Source organism: Oncorhynchus mykiss, chromosome 15 (genome assembly GCF_057628025.1).
Source record: "Oncorhynchus mykiss isolate SJ-2025 chromosome 15, ASM5762802v1, whole genome shotgun sequence".
In the NCBI taxonomy this organism is placed as follows: Eukaryota; Metazoa; Chordata; class Actinopteri; order Salmoniformes; family Salmonidae; genus Oncorhynchus; species Oncorhynchus mykiss.
In genome coordinates, this window is record NC_143036.1 from 23743708 (window position 1) to 23762848 (window position 19141).

Sequence of the window (19141 nt, forward strand, 5' to 3'; positions counted from 1 at the left end):
GACAAGTTCCTCTTTTTGAATGTGTATTTTAAGGTTGCAGCTCACAAAATAGCTGCCAGTTAGGGAGGGGTTCCATTTGAAGCACCTGTGCTCATTGCAAGGTCCTTACAGATATTTTTCTCGACTATACATACAAAATAATACATTTTGATAATAACTTCTTTAAATCTTAACCGGTGACCATGCCTTCGTGTCACACAGACTGCATTGAAAAATCAGTGTCAAATTGGTTTCATAAACTTGGAGGTTTTGTTGGGAGAAATCCATGGTGGTTTCTACTTGTCCCTTTGTTCATCTCTGCGGGGCTTGGGGCAGGATTTTACTTCCTTGAAGAGAGAGAGGCGCATGGCATAGAGGACCAGTTTACTCCAAAGGACGGGCCTGCAAAACAGGAGAGACATTTTGTCAAAGAACATTTTCCTCAGAATGATTCAGAGTTCTCTCGTTTGCGGCTGTATAACGAGGGGAGCTATGGGTCTTTCATCGCTGTTTCAAAGTCATCCGATATCTTGAGTGAGAAGGCATTTGAGGAGATCATATATTTAGATGGAACAGTTAGAGAGATGGTAGGCCAAAAAGAAAAAACCTATGAAAAACTTTGTGCCATGAAAAGTAACAGGTGCTTTTCAAATGACATGTTAGATATCATTAATGGCACAGCTAGTACAATTAAGAAGGCAAACTTGACCTTTCCTTATCATAATTCAACGTCAAACACCATCTTTTTGGGAACAGAACTTGGTGGAGTAGTTTTGAATTCAAGTATCATCGTTAGTGCAAAGGCTGTTCGACTCTTCTACTTTCTCAGAGAAAACAACGAGGCAGAAAATGATAATTGGCTACATGGGTTTACTCAAGTGTTTTCCAACTTGTCAGATGAATTGAATAAGGTAAGTACAGTTTATTATATTTTACCGATTCAGAACTGTCTGGGCATACTGCCAGGTTTGGTAAAATACTTTTGTCCATATGCACAGAAGTGGCTTTACGTATTTGAGCCATATATAATTATAGTGCTCATATTCACTGAAATATAAAAAATAATGTTTTGTAAAATAATCTGTTCCTTAATGTAACCCTCTAAAGTTTTCACTTAGTCTCACAGTTCTTGCATTTGTTTTTATAGCGGCAGATTCAAGTTTCATACTTCACATCTAATTCTAGAGAGGAGGAGTTTAAGGAAAACTCCAAATCTGTGATTCCTCTCTTCTCCGTCACATACTTCCTGGCCATAAGTTTTTCAATTATATCTTGCTTGAGGTAATTTTATGTCTTTATGTGTTGTCTTTTCAATGAATCAAAATCAGCAAATGTGTGCACCATGTTAAAACACTGATTTAACTTACTATTTATAATTGCTACGTGTGATGTTCCGTACGAAGTAAGAATATTTTCATCTACAGGTTGGACTGTGTGAGGAACAAGGTGTGGGTGGCCATCTTTGGTGCTCTATCTGCAGGCCTAGCTGTGCTGTCCAGTTTCGGGTTGTTGCTGCTCTGTGGAATGCCCTTTGCCATGACTGTTGCAACGGCTCCTTTCTTAATACTGGGTCAGGTTTATTATCAGAATCCTTTAGATAGTAATCTTAACAACCCACTACCAAATCTCACGTGATTTTAATGTTTTTGTCAGACGGTAACACTTAAGTTGCCCTTATACCTATGTAACTACACAGTAATAACTGTATTAACAACGTTGTATTAACATGTAGTAACATTGTAACTAATGAAGTTTGGTGATATTTATTACAGTGGCAATTCCCTCTAATGATCTGTGATCTACTGATGTTCAATATACTCTATGTTGATTGCAGGAATTGGTGTTGACGACATGTTCATCATGATTTCCTGCTGGCAGCAGACTCAAGTTCATGACAACGTAGAGGACCGTATGGCAGCTACATACAAAGAGGCAGCTGTCTCTATCACCATCACAACACTAACTGATGCCCTGGCCTTCTATATTGGTCTGTTAACTCCCTTTCGTTCTGTACAATCCTTTTGTATGTATACTGGCACAGCTGTCCTGTTCTGTTACTTGTACAATATTACCTTCTTTGGTGCATTTCTGGCATTGAATGGGAGTCGTGAAAAGGGCAACAGACACTGGCTGACATGCATGAAGGTTCCAGAACCAGAGGATAGTCCTGAAAAGTACAATATCTGCTGTGTAGGAGGAGCTTATGACCAGGAAACGGGAAAAGAGGAAGTTATGCCCATTAACAACTTCTTTAAGACGTACTATGGGCCATTTCTAACAAATACTTGGACCAAGGTGTTTGTGATCCTGCTCTATGCTGGATATTTGGGCTCAAGTATCTATGGTTGCTTCCAAATACAAGAAGGCATCGACCTTAAAAACCTAGCAGCTGATAGCTCATATGTGGGTAGCTATTACGATAATGAGGACCAATACTTTTCAGAGTATGGTCCAAATGTTATGGTTGTTGTGACTGACAGTAAGTTTCAATATTGGGACCAAACTGCTCGAAAGCGTCTTGATACTTGTCTTGAACGTTTTGAGAGTCTAACGTTGGATGGTCGATCATTGGTTGCTAAAGATATGACTCTTTCTTGGCTTAATGAATATGTGAAAGTTATAAATCCAAATAACAAAACCATTTTCATGGATAGTTTACCTGCGTTTTTACAACGATCAGACTTCAGACAAGATGTGAATATTTCAAACAATGTCATAATTGCCTCGCGAATGTTTATTCAGACAATCAACGTCAGTACAGCTGTTGATGAAAAGAACATGTTGAATAAGCTTCGAGAGACAGCTAATGGTTGTTCAGAAAAGTTGGTTGTTTACCACCCTGCTTTCATATACTTTGACCAGTATGCAGTCATTGTTAGTAATACCATCCAAAACATTGTAGTTGCCACTCTTGCCATGCTGGTGATCTCCCTCATGTTGATCCCCAACCCCATATGTTCTCTGTGGGTGACCTTTGCTATTGCCTCTGTCATAGTGGGTGTTGCTGGTTTCATGGCATTATGGGATGTCAATCTAGACTCTGTATCCATGATCAATCTTGTCATCTGCATTGGTTTCTCAGTGGATTTTTCTGCTCACATTTCCTATGCTTTTGTCTCTAGCAAAGAGGTCACTGCTAATAAGAAGGCTGTAGATGCTGTCTATCACTTGGGGTATCCCATCATACAGGGAGCTGTGTCTACTATTTTAGGAGTGGTGGTGCTGTCTGCTGCTGAGAGCTACATCTTCAGAACCTTCTTTAAGATCATGTTCTTGGTCATTTTGTTTGGGGTACTTCATGGCATCGTTTTCATCCCTGTGTTTCTGACCTTCTTTGGCATATGCAATTTTAATTGACCAAGATTCACACAGAACACACTAATCATGGTTGAAAGGGTTGGTAGAATAGTAGTTAAATTGTTTTAATTGAACTGACTTTTTCGCTTACTTCTAATCTTGTGATTATGTCATACTTTGCTTTTATGGTGTCAAAATATGTATTTTTATGAGTCATCTTTTAGTTTTTATTGAATCATTTTAGAAATAGTTTGTAATGTGTTGATTGTTACTACAGTGTGCTTATATTTATCTTTGTTGTAATTGTGTTTTAAAAAGTGAATAAAATGATCTTAAATTATATATTGACTTTAATATATTTATTCAAACAGCAGATGCTCTCGGTTGTCATTATGACCACATCAATAATGGGAATTATTATTATGGTTAGTAACTGCAGAATTTGCATACTAAACTCATGATGTCATCTATTTATCTGTTCACCTATTCTAGAGAAACACACTCTTCATAAACTTTTCAAATGAACCTGTGCGTCAGTGTTCATCAATCTAACAATCAATCATTGCCTGGCAATCAATTTACTTCCTTCATCTTCAGAATAATTTGGGGGGGATACCTCGTCAGTTGTACAACTGAATGCCTTCAACTGAAATGTGTCTTCCGCATTTAACCCAACCCCTCTGAATCAGAGAGGTGCGTGGGGCTATCTTAATCAACATCCACGTCTTCGGCGCCCGGGGAACAGTGGGAACGACAGAATTTTACCTTGTCAGCTCGGGGATTCGAGTAACCTTTCGGTTACTAGCCCAACGCTCTAATCGCTTGACTATTATAAGGAAACCCAGAGAAGTACCTTCCATAGCTACAATAAGTAAACTGGATAGGTAACCACCTTATTTGTTAATATGTAACCATATGTATTGCCCTGACGCAGTCATCGTGGTTGTTAAAAGATCACATCCAGTGCTGTCAGATCTATTGCTGATTAGAGCTCTTCAGAGGAACGTTATCATGTTGCTATGTTCAGATGAAGTATAGTTTATGGCTGTGATGCCAACAGAGATGCAGATATATTTCAAGCCAAGTTTTTTTTCTCATAGTACGACTTGAAAAAGAGAATATAAAATGGCTAGGTGCAAAACGGACTGCGTTGAAAAGCCTATAGCTAGGGGATTTGAAATACTTGGGGGCTTTGTTGGTAGACACCCCTGGTGGTTTTTGATTCTTCCCATGTTCATTTCTGCGGGTCTTGGCGGAGGATTTTACTTCCTTGCGGACAGAGAAGCAAATGGCATTGAAGAGATGTTTACTCCTATGGATGGACCTGCCAAACATGAACGACAAGTAGTCAAACAGTACTTTCCACAGAGTGATAGTGACTTCTCTCGTTTGCGACTCTATACTGAAGGGACCTTTGCATCTCTCATAATTGTGACGCCTGGACAAAATATCCTCACATTTACTGCTTTAAAAAACATATTTGAAATGGACAGAAATGTAACAAACATGAGAATTGGTGCATTGGCTTTTAAAGATCTATGTGTTGAGAAAGGTGGTGGGTGTGTGTCAAATTCAATCTTTGATATTGTAAAAACTCCTAGTGATGTCAGCACAACAACGATTAACTACCCATATCATGGCACAATTTTCATTGCATCTGAAATTGGTGGTGTGAAACTGAAAAGTGGATCAACTCAAATTGAAAGTGCAGAGGCAATTAGACTATTTTACTTCTTAAAAGAAGACAACCAAACTATAAATACCATGTGGCTAAAGAAGTTTATAGAGGCTGCTTCCAAGATGAAAAAAGAAGAAGGCGTGAGTACTCTGTTTTAGAGATGAAACCAATTTAAAAAAGGGTCAACTTGTGTATGATGGGTGTCTTTTCACCAAGTGACCTGCAGAATTGATCACACTCCACATTTAAGCTCCATGGTGATTTGATTATTTGAATATCTTGAGTTGTTTTACTGATATGTCAACTGGATATCTGATATTTGTGTATTTGTCTTTGCAGATGACAATATCTTACTTTACATCCATATCAAGGGATGAAGAGTTTGAGAAGAGCTCTGACTCAATCATTCCTCTCTTCTCATTGACATATGCCCTGGCCATCAATTTTTCTATCATATCTTGTTTGAGGTATTTTTTGTAACTTTTACATTTCAATACCATTCAAAATGATCAGTCAACATAGGACACCTCAATTGAAAATCATAATAACAGTGTTCATTGGGTCTATCTGAAGCTAGATTTGGGTCCCAAATCAGGCTAATCCACAATGTGACTGCATTACTGATTTTAAGGCATATCAGAGAGCACTAGGCCTACTTATCAGCATTTACCTACAGGGACGAATGTTGTGTTTTTCTTCCCTAGGTTGGACTGTGTGAGGAACAAGGTGTGGGTGGCAACCTTTGGTGTCCTCTCAGCTGGTATGGCAGTGCTGTCCAGTTTTGGGTTGTTGCTGTACTGTGGGATGCCCTTCGCTATGACTGTGGCAACAGCCCCATTCCTGATTCTGGGTAAGCTTACAAACTCTCATTGTTATACAATAAACCCAGTTCTTAATTTGAGCCGGTGTGGTGATACTAAGGATTTGTCACCACAGATGGTTTGTTTACATAACAGGTTAGGAAAACTAATATAGCAGGTAAAAATAATTAACATGGCAGGTTAGGTGAATTAACATGGTAGGTTAGGAGAACTAACACAGCAAGTTGGGTGAATTAACGTAGCAGGTTAGGAGAATGAGGTTAAGGTTAGGAAAAGGGTTAGGTTTCGCTAGAATGCTACAGTTGTCAATGACGCGGCCACTAGACAGAGCTGTAAGCCTACTCCATATAGCCACAATGGTAGAAACGTAAACAAACCATCTGTGGCACAAATCATCTATCATAACATCGGCCCGGGCTTATGGTTTTTGCAACATTGTAGCTAGCCTATGTTAAATTGAGACCAACGCATACTCCTTGCTGTGTTGAGAGAGAGAAGCGTGCCTGTGTCTCTCACAGAACTAGAATGAGATTAACTTTCTACGATCGCTCTCCCTCTCTCTGCTCTGATAGACATGAGTCTGCAACATTTATCTCTCAGTGTAGCACTTCATCATTTATTTCCTTATAGAATCATAGCCGCAGGAAGTGTGCTGGAAATGCACCCCTGATAAATTGAAATACATTTGACAAAGTTATAGAATTACTAATGTCTGTTCAGGAAGAAATGTAATAAATTATAATACTACTAATACTACAATACTGGTAGTATTAATAGTAATACTAATAATAGTAACAATAGTGGTAAAATTAGTAATACTATAGAGTAAAACTACAGAATACTACTAATCGGCCTATAATTTAGCCATAGAGGAGCAATAGCTTCTTTTTAAAAATAGCTTAGCTGTGAATTGTGTGTAGGCCAATCACAAGGCATAGCCTACATTCAGGAACACACAGCAAATCTGTCAGTGAACAGCATACAGCCTAAACAGGCCTTTCGCAATATTTCAAATACAATTGCAGGAAAACACAGGTTGGAAAGAAAATGGCTCCTGCTGAAAAGAGAAGACATTAATCTGTCTGTAGGTTACTAAAATATTTTAGCACCTTCCAAATAGGCCTATTGAGCAAACAGTAGCCTAGGTACAGAGTTAAACAAGATGAGGATCCCCATTGGGCACACACTGGTTGAATCAACATTGTTTTAACAGAATTTGTCTACATATTGTGACGTGGAATCAACATGGAAAATACATAGAATTTTAAAAAAGTAATCAACCAGTACTGTTTTCATCTCATTTCAACCAGCGTTGTAAACATTGAAAATTCCACAAAAATCTTTTTCATTCTATATTCAATGGTTGAAATTATATAGAATTTATAGATTTGACATTTTATTTGAATAAGCATCATTGTTTCAATGTCATGCTATCAACCTAAATAATGAGGTATATTGAAATGAAACGTGAAGCCACAATCCAATGATTTCTGCCTGAACATTGACTCCTACTGGTACATTTAAGTGTGGCAGGTAACCTAGCGGTTAGAGCGTTGGGACATGAACCAAAAGGTTTGAATCCCTGAGCTGACAAGATTTTTATCTTTGGATATTGTCTTGTATATGAAGGATGGCTGGTTGATTTCACATTGAATTATATACATATTATAAGAACATACATATTCACATCTCCATCCCAACCAGTAATCTAAGTTGAAGAATTAGGACTAAATAAAATCACATTTTGGGTTGAGATGGACATGTGAATCCAACATATCAATCATTATTCTAAAAAACTGGATATTGAATTGTGAACACAACCAAATATCAACATTTAAAAGAGATGTATCTTCTGTTTGGATAGTGTACTGTATATTATTAATAACATATAAAATATTCAAAGGTAAAAGTGTATTGTTATTAATATCTTGATTTTAGGCTCTTATTTATAGGGCTAATAGTAACTACTTCTAAACTTCCAAATATCCAATGAAGCTTTATTATTTTAATGATGGTGTCTTTGAGCAAATCAGATGTCAATGTAGCCTACGAAAACCCATCCTCACTCCGAATTTACTGAGCTTGATCAATTATGACAAAAACAATGAACATTTGTTTCCCTAAGAGTTGTGCAAGGTTGGTAGAATTTTATGGAAAATGATTCACAGCTGTAATGGCTGCCATTCGTGCTTCCACCGAGTGTTAACTCTGGGGGTGTGAAGACATACACAATCAATCTTCTTTAAAAATATATATTTTATGTTCTATAGGTTCTCTAGATCGGTAAGCTTGCTAGAATTTTAAGACAGCAAATTGAAGAAAGTGCAAGGAATGTTTAGACTTTGACTATTTAATATAGGATGAAAACAATTTTTTAAAGTTTACGTAATTTTCAACTCAATTTCAACATAAGTGGGATGCCATCCCAGTAAGTAATATTTCAACATCTCCAGTGCCCACTTGATTGCTAGACATTCTTTCTCCACAGTGGAATATCTTTGTTCCCGTAGCAACAGCTTCCGGCTAATGTATACGACTGGGTGTTCCTCACCTTCTTGTAGCTGTGATAGGACGGCACCCACCCCTGTTTCGGACGCATCGGTCTGTACCACCAGTGGTTTGGAGAAGTCCGGGGTCACCAGCATGGGTCCAGAACACAGGGCTCCCTTTAGGTCCTGGAAGGCTTTCTCCGTATCCTCGGTCCACGTCACCTGGGTGGGCAGACATCTCCTGGTCAGATCTGTCAGAGGGCTGGCTAGAGAGGCAAGTGGGGGATACATCTCCAGTAGTAACTAATCAACCCCACAAACGTGCGGATCTGCTTCTTGGTGAGGGGGCGGGGCCAGTCCCGAATCACCTCCACTTTCTTCACCTGGGGTTTTACACATCCCCTCCCGATCGTGTACCCCAGGGAGTTAAGGGCACCTATCAATAACCCTTCGTCAGGTCGAGCGTGCTGATACATCTGGAGGTCCCTATCCGTTCTATTAGTTCATCAATTCGGGGCATGGGGTAGGCGTCGAACTTTGAGATTTCATTTCACTTTCTAAAATCATTACACAAGCGAATGGTGCTGTCTGGTTTCGGCACCAACACTATGGGGCGGCGCCACTCACTATTTGACTCTTTGATGATTTCAGCTTCCAACATCATTTTTACCTCGGTCCTGACGGCCTTTCTCCTTGCTTCTGGTATGCGGTAGGGTCTCAACTTCACCCTTTTCCTGGGTTTGGTGATGCTGTGCCAGATCGGTGTGTCCCTATTCACTGGAGAACACATCCTGCTTCCGGCCGAGCAACTCCGTCAGCTCATGCTCCTGTGCTTGTCTCAGCTGCTCCCCCAGTGGCACCTCAACCGGCTTGGCCTTCTTCGGGGAAATAGAGTAGACTACATCACATGCATTCCATTTCTTTAACAAATTCACATGGTAAATTTCTGATTTTTAATTTAAATAATAATTGTGTCCTTCAAACGTTGCTTTCCTAAAATAATCCTCCATTTGCAGCAATTACAGCCTGCAGACCTTTGGCATTCTAGTTGTCAATTTGTTGAGGTAATCTGAAGAGATTTCACCCTGTGCTTCCTGAAGCACCTCCCACAAGTTGGATTGGCTTGATGGGCACTTCTTACGTACCATACGGTCAAGCTGCTCCCACATCAGCTCAATAGGGTTGAGATCCGGTGACTGTGCTGGCCACTCCATTGTAGACAGAATACCAGCTGACTGCTTCTTCCCTAAATAGTTCAAGCATAGTTTGGAGCTGTGCTTGGGTCATTGTCCTGTTGTAGGAGGAAATTGGCTCCAATTAAGCGCAGGACACAGGATATGGGAGGGCGTTGCAAAATGGAGTGATAGCCTTCCTTCTTCAAGATCCCTTTTACCCTGTACAAATCTCCCACTTTTACCACCACCAAAGCACCCCCAGACCATCACATTGCCTCCACCATGCTTGACAGATGGCGTCAAGCACTCCTCTAGTATCTTTTCATTTTTTCTGCGTCTCACGAATGTTCTTCTTTGTGATCCGAACACCTCAAACTTAGATTTGTCTGTCCATAACACTTTTTTCCAATCTTCCTCTGTCCAGTGTCTGTGTTCTTTTGCCCATCTTAATCTTTTATTTTTATTGGCTAGTCTGCGATATGGCTTTTTCTTTGCAACTCTGCCTAGAAGGCCAGCATCCCGGAGTCGCCTCTTCACTGTTAATGTTGAGACTGGTGTTTTGCGGGTATTATTTAATGAAGCTGCCAGTTGAGGACTTGTGAGGCATCTGTTTCACAAACTAGACACTCTAATGTACAAGTCATCTTGCTCAGTTGTACACCAGGGCCTCCCACTCCTCTTTCTAATCTGGTTAGAGCCAGTTGATGCTGTTCTGTGAAGGAAGTAGTACACAGCGTTGTACAAGATCTTCAGTTTCTTGGCAATTTCTTGTATGGAATAGCCTTCATTTCTCAGAACAAGAATAGACTGACGAGTTTCAGAAGAAAGGATTTGTTTCTGGCCATTTGTAGGCTGTAATCCAACCCATAAATTTTGTTTAACTAGGCAATTCAGTTAAGAACAAATTCTTATTTACCGGGGAACAGTGGGTTTACTGGCTTGTTCAGGGGCAGAACAACAGATTTTTACCTTGTCAGCTCAGGGAATCCATCCAGCAACCTTTCAGTTACTGGCCCAACGCTCTAACCACTAGGCTACCTGCCGCCCCGAAATGCTGATGCTCCAAATACTCAACTAGTCTAAAAAAGGCCAGTTTTGCTTCTTTAATCAACACAACAGTTTTTCGCTGGGCTAACATGATTGCAAAAGTATTTTCTAAAGATCAGTTAGCCTTTTAAAATTATTAACTTGGATTATCTAACACAATGTGCCATTGGAACACGGGAGTGATGGTTGCTGATAATGGGCCTCTGTATGCCTATGTAGATATTCCATTAAAAATCTATCATTTCCAGCTACAATAGTCATTTACAAAATTGACAATGTCTACACTGCATTTCTGATCAATTTGATGTTATTTTAATGGACCGTTTTTTTTTGTGTGCTTTTCTTTAAAAATTAAGGACATTTCTAAGTGACTTTTGAATGGTAGTGTAGACAGTTCTTCTGATGATTATGTTGCAACTGAATTGATGTAACAACCTGTTAGTCAGGTTAAATCAATGTATTGAATTTGAAGTTTTACCCTAATTTCAATGTTTACAACGTTGGTTGAAATGAGATGAAACAGTACTGGTTGATTATTTTTTTCAAATCCCACATATTTTTTACACGTAGATTCCAAGTCACAATACGTTGACGAATTGCGTTGAAACAACGTTGATTCAACCAGTGTGTGCCCAGTGGGATAGGTTTTCGGCATGAGCGCATCGGCCATCGCTGGTGAGTGAGCTGCACATCATTGTGTGAGTGAGTCAGTGAAACTGGAAAGCTTTTTCAGGACTATATTATTCAAGATGAGGGTGTTTTTTTATTGATCTCAGTTTGCCAGTATCAAAGTAGCCTGACATTTCCATCCTTTGTTTGGCATTACAAATATTCTGCTAAAGTCTCCAGTCATGTTAAATTATTTAGAATTGGATGAAATCCGTTTACTAAAGGCTAATTCTTTTCCCGGACTTTGTACGCTAAAAATGTTCCCCATATGTGCAATTTCTGTAAGCGCCTCTACTCTTCTGCCCTTTACGAAAATGCAATGATATGCATGCAATGCTTTATTTTACAATAAATAACTATTTATGTATTCCGGTACCTCACTTTCTGTTCCGGCACCTCCTGATTTACCTGTACTCTGATGTGATCACAGAAATGAACACCGGTATAAACTAGGTTTGACATTTTATAAGAGAGTGCATTTTCTCCACAGGAATTGGTGTTGACGACATGTTCATCATGATTTCCTGCTGGCAGCAGACTCAAGTTCATGACAACGTAGAGGACCGTATGGCAGCTACATACAAAGAGGCAGCTGTCTCTATCACCATCACAACACTAACTGATGCCCTGGCCTTCTATATTGGTCTGTTAACTCCCTTTGGTTCTGTACAATCCTTTTGTATGTATACTGGCACAGCTGTCCTGTTCTGTTACTTGTACAATATTACCTTCTTTGGTGCATTTCTGGCATTGAATGGGAGTCGTGAAAAGGGCAACAGACACTGGCTGACATGCATGAAGGTTCCAGAACCAGAGGAGAACTCTAAAAAGTACAACCTCTGCTGTGTAGGAGGAGCTTATGATCATGAAACAGGAAAAGAGGAGCCAATGCCCATTAACAACTTCTTTAAGATGTACTATGGGCCATTTCTAACAAATACTTGGACCAAGGTGTTTGTGATCCTGCTCTATGCTGGATATTTGGGCTCAAGTATCTATGGTTGCTTCCAAATACAAGAAGGCATAGACCTTAAAAACCTAGCAGCTGATAGCTCATATGTGGGTAGCTATTACGATAATGAGGACCAATACTATTCAGAGTATGGTCCAAATGTTATGGTTGTTGTGACTGACAGTAAGTTTCAATATTGGGACCAAACTGCTCGAAAGCGTCTTGATACTTGTCTTGAACGTTTTGAGAGTCTAACGTTGGATGGTCGATCATTGGTTGCTAAAGATATGACTCTTTCTTGGCTTAATGAATATGTGAAAGTTATAAATCCAAATAACCAAAATATTTTCATGGATAATTTACCTGCGTTTTTACAACGATCAGACTTCAGACAAGATGTGAATATTTCAAACAAAGTCATAATTGCCTCGCGAATGTTTATTCAGACAATCAACGTCAGTACAGCTGTTGATGAAAAGAACATGTTGAATAAGCTTCGAGAGACAGCTAATGGTTGTTCAGAAAAGTTGGTTGTTTACCACCCTGCTTTCATATACTTTGACCAGTATGCAGTCATTGTTAGTAATACCATCCAAAACATTGTAGTTGCCACTCTTGCCATGCTGGTGATCTCCCTCATGTTGATCCCCAACCCCATATGTTCTCTGTGGGTGACCTTTGCTATTGCCTCTGTCATAGTGGGTGTTGCTGGTTTCATGGCATTATGGGATGTCAATCTAGACTCTGTATCCATGATCAATCTTGTCATCTGCATTGGTTTCTCAGTGGATTTTTCTGCTCACATTTCCTATGCTTTTGTCTCTAGCAAAGAGGTCACTGCTAATAAGAAGGCTGTAGATGCTGTCTATCACTTGGGGTATCCCATCATACAGGGAGCTGTGTCTACTATTTTAGGAGTGGTGGTGCTATCTGCAGCTGAGAGCTACATCTTCAGAACCTTCTTTAAGATCATGTTCTTGGTCATTTTGTTTGGGGCGGTCCATGGTGTGGTGTTTATCCCAGTGTTTCTGACCTTCTTTGGAATCTGCGGAGGCAAAGTCAGTGATAAAAAAGATGATGGTAGGTCTAACACCTTGTCTCAAAATGGTCACATGTGGGTCTCCCAAACCACAGGTGATTTCAACTTGAAGAATACGCATGAATTAAGGGCTGTAGCAGCTAATTCACATGTATGGTCAATCAGTTCTAACCAAAGCTTTCACAACGGGAAAACTAATAGTGCTTACGAAAACATTGAAGACTGTCCCTAAAACTGTTGTCTTGAGGCCAGATTTACAAGGCATTTCCACTGTACCTGTTTTTATGGAATTAATTAAATATTAAAGGTAGAACAAATGGGTTAAAACTGTACAAATAACGTGTACAAGCGAGAATAACCTATTATGGTCAAGTGTAAATGAACACACATTCATGTTTTACCTTTCATTCAGCTCCATGCTGATGGGACCTGTACAGTAGTTCAAATCAGATGTTAATTGTCACATTCGCCGAATACAACAACAATGCCCTTAACCAACAACGCGGTTTTAAGAAAATCCCTAAATAAGTAAGAGATAAGAATAACAAATAATTAAAGAGCAGCAGTTAATAACAATAGCGGGGCTATATACAGGGGGTACCGGTACAGAGTCAATGTGTCAATGTGCGGGTGTCGAGGTATTATGTACATTATGTAACGACATTATGTAGGTAGAGTTATTAAAGTGGCTATGCATAGATAATAACGGAGAGTAGCAGTAGCGTGGGTGGGGGAATGCAAATAGTCTAGGTAGTCATTTGATTAGCTGTTCAGGAGTCTTATGGCTTGGGGGTAGAAGCTATTTAGAAGCCTCTTGGACCTAGACTTGGCGCTCAGGTACCGCTTGCCGTTCGGTAGCAGAGAGAACAGTCTATGACTAGGGTGGCTGGAGTCTTTGACAATTTTTAGGGCCTTCCTCTGACACCACCTGGTATAGAGGTCCTGGCGAGCAGGAAGCTTGGCCCAGGTGATGTTCTAGGCCGTACGCACTACCCTCTGTAGCGCCTTGTGGTCGGAGGCAGAGAAGTTGCCATACCAGGCAGTGATGCAACCCATCAGGATGCTCTCGATGGTGCAGCTGTAAAACCTTTTGAGGATCTGAGGACCCATGCCAAATATTTTCAGTCTCCTGAGGGGCAATAGGTATTGTCATGCCTTCTTCACGACTGTCTTGGTGTGCTTGGACCATGTTAGTTTGTTGGTGATGTGGACACCAAGGAACTTGAAACTCTCAACCTGCTCCACTACAGCCCCACCAATGAGAATGGGGGTGTGCTCAGTCTTCCTTTTCCTGTAGTCCACAATCATCTCCTTTGTCTTGAGCACATTGAGGGAGAGGTTCTTGTCCTTGCACCATACGGTCAGGTCTCTGACCTCCTCTCTATAAGGAGGTCTCATCGTTGTCGGTGATCAGACACTGTTGTGTCATCAGCAAACTTAATGATGGTGTTGGAGTCGTGCCTGGCCATGCAGTCATGAGTGAACAGGGAGTACAGGAGGGGGCTGAGCACGCACCCCTGAGGGGCCCCTGTGTTGAGAATCATTGTGGCGGATGTGTTGTTACCTACCCTTACCACCTGGGGGCAGCCCGTCAGGAAGTCTAGGATCCAGTTGCAGAGGGAGGTGTTTAGTCCCAAGGTTCTTAGCTTAGTGATGAGCTTTGAGGGCACTATGGTGTTGAACACTGAGCTGTAGTCAATGAATAGCATTCTCACATAGGTGTTCCTTTTGTCCAGGTGGGAACGGGCAGTGTGGAGTGCAATAGAGATTGCATAATCTGTGGATCTGTTGGTGCGGTATGCAAATTGGAGTGGGTCTAGGGTTTCTGGGATAATGGTGTTGATGTGAGCCATGACCAGCCTTTCGAAGCATTTAATGGCTACAGACGTGAGTGCTATGGGTCAGTAGTCATTTAGGCAGGTTACCTCCTTGTATGTGACAAATTGAGCAAAGAGAAATGGTCATATTTATGGAAAGTACATTTTAATTGCATTAGCCTTTCTTTATCGGCCAATTCATTTTTCTCAGTCTTCAAAGGACGTACATTCCCATTATTCCACACACAGGTTCTTTTACAGAGGCTTTTTTTTTATATCTTGTGTCGTTTTGATTTTAAGTGTAATTTTATGTGTAAATATATGATCTGTAAAAGTTTGACCATTGAGTGTCTTATCACAATAAAAAAATTAAAAACATTCTGCCTTGAAGCAATGTGTTGAAAAACAGATTCTCATAATACTATTTGTAATACAATAATATCTTGTATTTATGTATACTTTCAACTGTAAAGTTTCAGTCTGATGAGAGTAAAGGAAAAAAGAATCCTTATTAGCCTGTGGTGCCTGGCCTTAAAGGTCTTACTCACATCGGCTGCGGAGAGAGTGATCACACAGTCGTCCGGAACAGCTGATGCTCTCATGCATGTTTCACTGTTACTTGCCTCGAAGCAAACATAGAAGTTATTTAGCTCCTCTGGTAGGCTCGTGTCACTGGGCAGCTCTCGGCCGTGCTTCCCTTTGTAGTCTGTAATAGTTTGCAAGCCCTGCCACATCCAACGAGCATCAGAGCCGGTGTTGTACGATTCGATCTTAGTCCTGTATTGATGCTTTGCCGGTTTGATGGTTCGTCGGAGGGCATAGCGGGATTTCTTAAGCTTCCAGGTTAGAGTCCCGCTACTTGATAGCAGCAGCTCTTCTCTTTAGCTCAGTGCAAATGTTGCCTGTAATCCGTGACTTCTGGTTGGGGTATGTACGTACAGTCACTGTGGGGACGACGTCCTAGATGCACTTATTGATAAAGCCAGTGACTGATGTGGTGTACTCCTCAATGCCATGTTGTAAAGTGATGAAATGAATCTACAAAGTAACCAATATAAAGTACATCAATCATTGATGATTTATTTTGTTTCAAATCCCTAAATCATTGCACAACATTTCCACATGAAGAAAACGTCAATTGAAAAGGTAGGAAATATGTTCACTGATTCTGTCATTCATTTTGTTTTATGTAGAAGTACTGTAACAAAATCAAATGTTAATTTGTTCATTTTGTGAAATGTCATTTTTTATTTAGTTGACTCTAATTGTGAAATCATATCATTGTAATATGTTTCAGGATAAAGATGGTTCTGTTGTGTTTTTAATAAAGAAATGAAGGAATTCCTCATTCTATGTTTATTGTTTTCCTGTATTACCTACAAGCAGGTAGACTTTTTGATGATAGATTTAGGTAGCAAGAATGACTAAAGTCTTCTCAGTGACAGATTGTTGCCAACATCCACACCATGTGGCCTATACATTGGATGCAAATGCAGAATAACTTCATACATTTTAAATAAAAGTATTGACTATTAGGCCTTTTTTAAGGTAGATCCTTCCACACTTTCTTTCAAATGTGTAGTGAGGACAACATTTTTGTTTTATAACCAAAAGTTTTGTTTAATCCAGTAGGTACATGATGATATACGGTTCTATTTTGATCCAGTCTCTCAAGTTAGTCAGCATACCACAGCAGATCAAGACAGTTCACTCCAAAATTTGCAAAAGTGGTGTTAAAATTAAGCCATTCCCAAGGCCATCTGTATCTTTCAATACAACATGAATGAAAATGTTAGTAACTTACAATTTCCTGTTTTTAGTCTGTGCTTATCTTTTCCGTTCATTTGGGGGTAAGGTATATTGATTAATTTACACACAACCAATGGTGTGGGACGTTTATTCGTCTTGACTTGAGTATTTGAGGTCATTAGACAAAAGCACCTGAACTTTTTGGATGGTTCAAAATGACAAAAAACAAACATTCCTTGTAACTTGAAGTTAGGGCAACTGAAGTTAGGGTTACATTTTGTGTGTGTGAAATAAGAGAATAATGAGGCATTAAAAACAATGTAGCTTCACAGCAAAGTAGCTTCTAATTTGGACAATGACAATCACTCCAATACTTATAGAATGTAAATCCTTTATTGACTCATAGAAATACAACATTTACCCACATCTGAAAATGATCCCAATTCCCAAAGTTGCAGTATCATATCATGTTCCATGTGTTTCCTATAAATACCCATCCTTATTGCCTTTGCATTGATTTCATGTAATGTGGGTCAATAGAGATTTATAGCATAAACACAAATGGCATAAATGTCTAGATTTGATCATTTTTATTAATTACATCTCTGGGTATTCAAGCCACCGGGAAATGGAGTGATACATAAAACACTTGGTTAAGGATGTTACGCTTGTCATACATCCTCTAAAGACATCAAACCAACAATGATTCACTAAGGACAACGACCCTCGTGTACTTTGTGGTGTTTGTGATTATACAGTACCTTCAGAAAGCATTCATACCCCTTGACTTATTCCATATTTTGTTGTATTACAGCTGCAATTCGAAAATGAATTCAATCCATTTTTTTCTCTCTCACCCATACCCCATAATGGCAAAGTGAAAACATGTTTTTAAAATTTTTTGCAAATGTATTGAAAATGAAATACAGAAATATCTTATTTGCATAAGTAATCACAGCCCTAAGTCAATACATTTTAGAATGTCTTTAGAGAGTCTTTCTGGGTAAGTCTTTAAGAGCTACAATCTACATGAAGGCCTGGCACAATCAGAACACCTCTCCAACTACAGACACCAGGGTTTCAGGTCAAGCAGTTTCCATCAAAAACACATTTTAAGCTCAAGTCCACCATTTGTCCCATTGTCAAGATTGCCACATTGAATACATTTGCCAAGAAGATGAATTTAGAGGTGGAGAATCTGTTTACGGGTAAAATGGACTGAGCGCCTCGTGATGCACCAGAGAGAGTGTGTTTTGTTACAAAATACAGCACTGAAGCCGAGAACATTCAAATAATCATTCAAAAGAATTGGGGAATCCTCCAAAGTGATACGCTACTATGCAAAGTCTTCCAGAGCCACCAATCATAAGCTTTAAGAGATGTCCTACCCTAAATTACAGCTATCTTTCTAGTGACTCTAAAAAAAGAACCCAGAGGCTCTTTTAAATGCAACCAGTCCAACCATTGCAGAAAACTCGCACAGAAAAAGTATGTTGTTGACACAGCTTCTAAAACCGAGTATCAAGTCAAGCATTTCATTAACTGCAAAACCACTCATGTCCAGCGGCGATTTTAGCATGTAAAACAAATGTGGGATGCATGCCAGCAAAGCCACAAAACAATACATTAATTGCACTTTAACATTTATCTTCATTATTTCTCTTCATATGACAGCTGGCGCTGCGGTACAGCGCCCTTAACCACTGTGCCACCCGGGAAGCCTGTAAGAATTATTTCAAGGTCCTGGAGTGGCCTAGTCAGTCTCCAGATCTCAACCCCATAGAAAATCTTTGGAGGGAGGTGAAAGTCCATGTTTCCCAGCAACAGCCCCAAAACATCACTGCTCTAGAGGAGATCTGCATGGAGGAATGGGCCAAAAATACCAGCAACAGTGTGTGAAAACCTTGTGAAGACTTACATAAAATGTTTGACCTCTGTCATTGCCAACAAAGTGTATATAACAAAGTATTGAGATAAACTTTTGTTGTTGACCAAATACTTGTTTTCCACCATAATTTGCAAATAAATTCATTAAAAATCCTACAATGTGATTTTCTGGATTTTCTTTTCTCATTTTGTCTGTCATAGTTGAAGTGTACCTATGATGAAAATTACAGGCCTCTCTCATCTTTTTAAGTGGGAGAACTTGCACAATTGGTGGCTGACTAAATACTTTTTTGTCCCACTGTATATACACGGGACACAACAGGACGAGGACAAAAAGACATCTGACTGCTACGCCATCTTGGATAAGCTTAAACAGCAAGGGTTACATGCTGGAAATTAAATGTAATCCTAAAGCATTGTCTAAATCATTAAAGGATCAGTTAATTTTAGGTTAATATGTTCAGTAACCTACACTTCGGTAGCCTATATGTAATTGCCATAAAACAAAGTAAAAAAATTTGCCTACTAAAAGAGAAAGTGGG

General features: G+C 39.6%; 2 protein-coding genes across 2 annotated transcripts; both read left to right on the top strand.

Moving 5' to 3' along the window:
* LOC110489816 (patched domain-containing protein 3-like) lies at positions 1-3616 on the top strand. Its single transcript, XM_021562741.3, has 4 exons — positions 1-890; positions 1127-1260; positions 1404-1549; positions 1814-3616. The coding sequence occupies exons 1-4, from the start codon at positions 183-185 to the stop codon at positions 3334-3336; spliced, it is 2511 nt and encodes an 836-aa protein (XP_021418416.3). The 5' UTR covers positions 1-182; the 3' UTR covers positions 3337-3616.
* Positions 3617-3999: 383 nt separating this feature from the next.
* On the top strand, positions 4000-15341 carry LOC110489814 (patched domain-containing protein 3). Its single transcript, XM_021562740.3, has 4 exons — positions 4000-5094; positions 5294-5421; positions 5659-5804; positions 11646-15341. The coding sequence occupies exons 1-4, from the start codon at positions 4402-4404 to the stop codon at positions 13376-13378; spliced, it is 2700 nt and encodes an 899-aa protein (XP_021418415.3). The 5' UTR covers positions 4000-4401; the 3' UTR covers positions 13379-15341.
* The last annotated feature ends 3800 nt before the right edge of the window (positions 15342-19141 follow it).

Coding starts and splice junctions, on each gene's coding strand:
- LOC110489816 (XM_021562741.3), top strand. CDS start 183: ATGCCTTCGTGTCACACAGACTGCATTGAAAAATCAGTGTCAAATTGG. Junction 891..1,126: donor TGTCAGATGAATTGAATAAG/GTAAGTACAGTT, acceptor TTGTTTTTATAG/CGGCAGATTCAAGTTTCATA. Junction 1,550..1,813: donor GGCTCCTTTCTTAATACTGG/GTCAGGTTTATT, acceptor TGTTGATTGCAG/GAATTGGTGTTGACGACATG.
- LOC110489814 (XM_021562740.3), top strand. CDS start 4,402: ATGGCTAGGTGCAAAACGGACTGCGTTGAAAAGCCTATAGCTAGGGGA. Junction 5,422..5,658: donor TCTATCATATCTTGTTTGAG/GTATTTTTTGTA, acceptor TTTCTTCCCTAG/GTTGGACTGTGTGAGGAACA. Junction 5,805..11,645: donor AGCCCCATTCCTGATTCTGG/GTAAGCTTACAA, acceptor TTTTCTCCACAG/GAATTGGTGTTGACGACATG.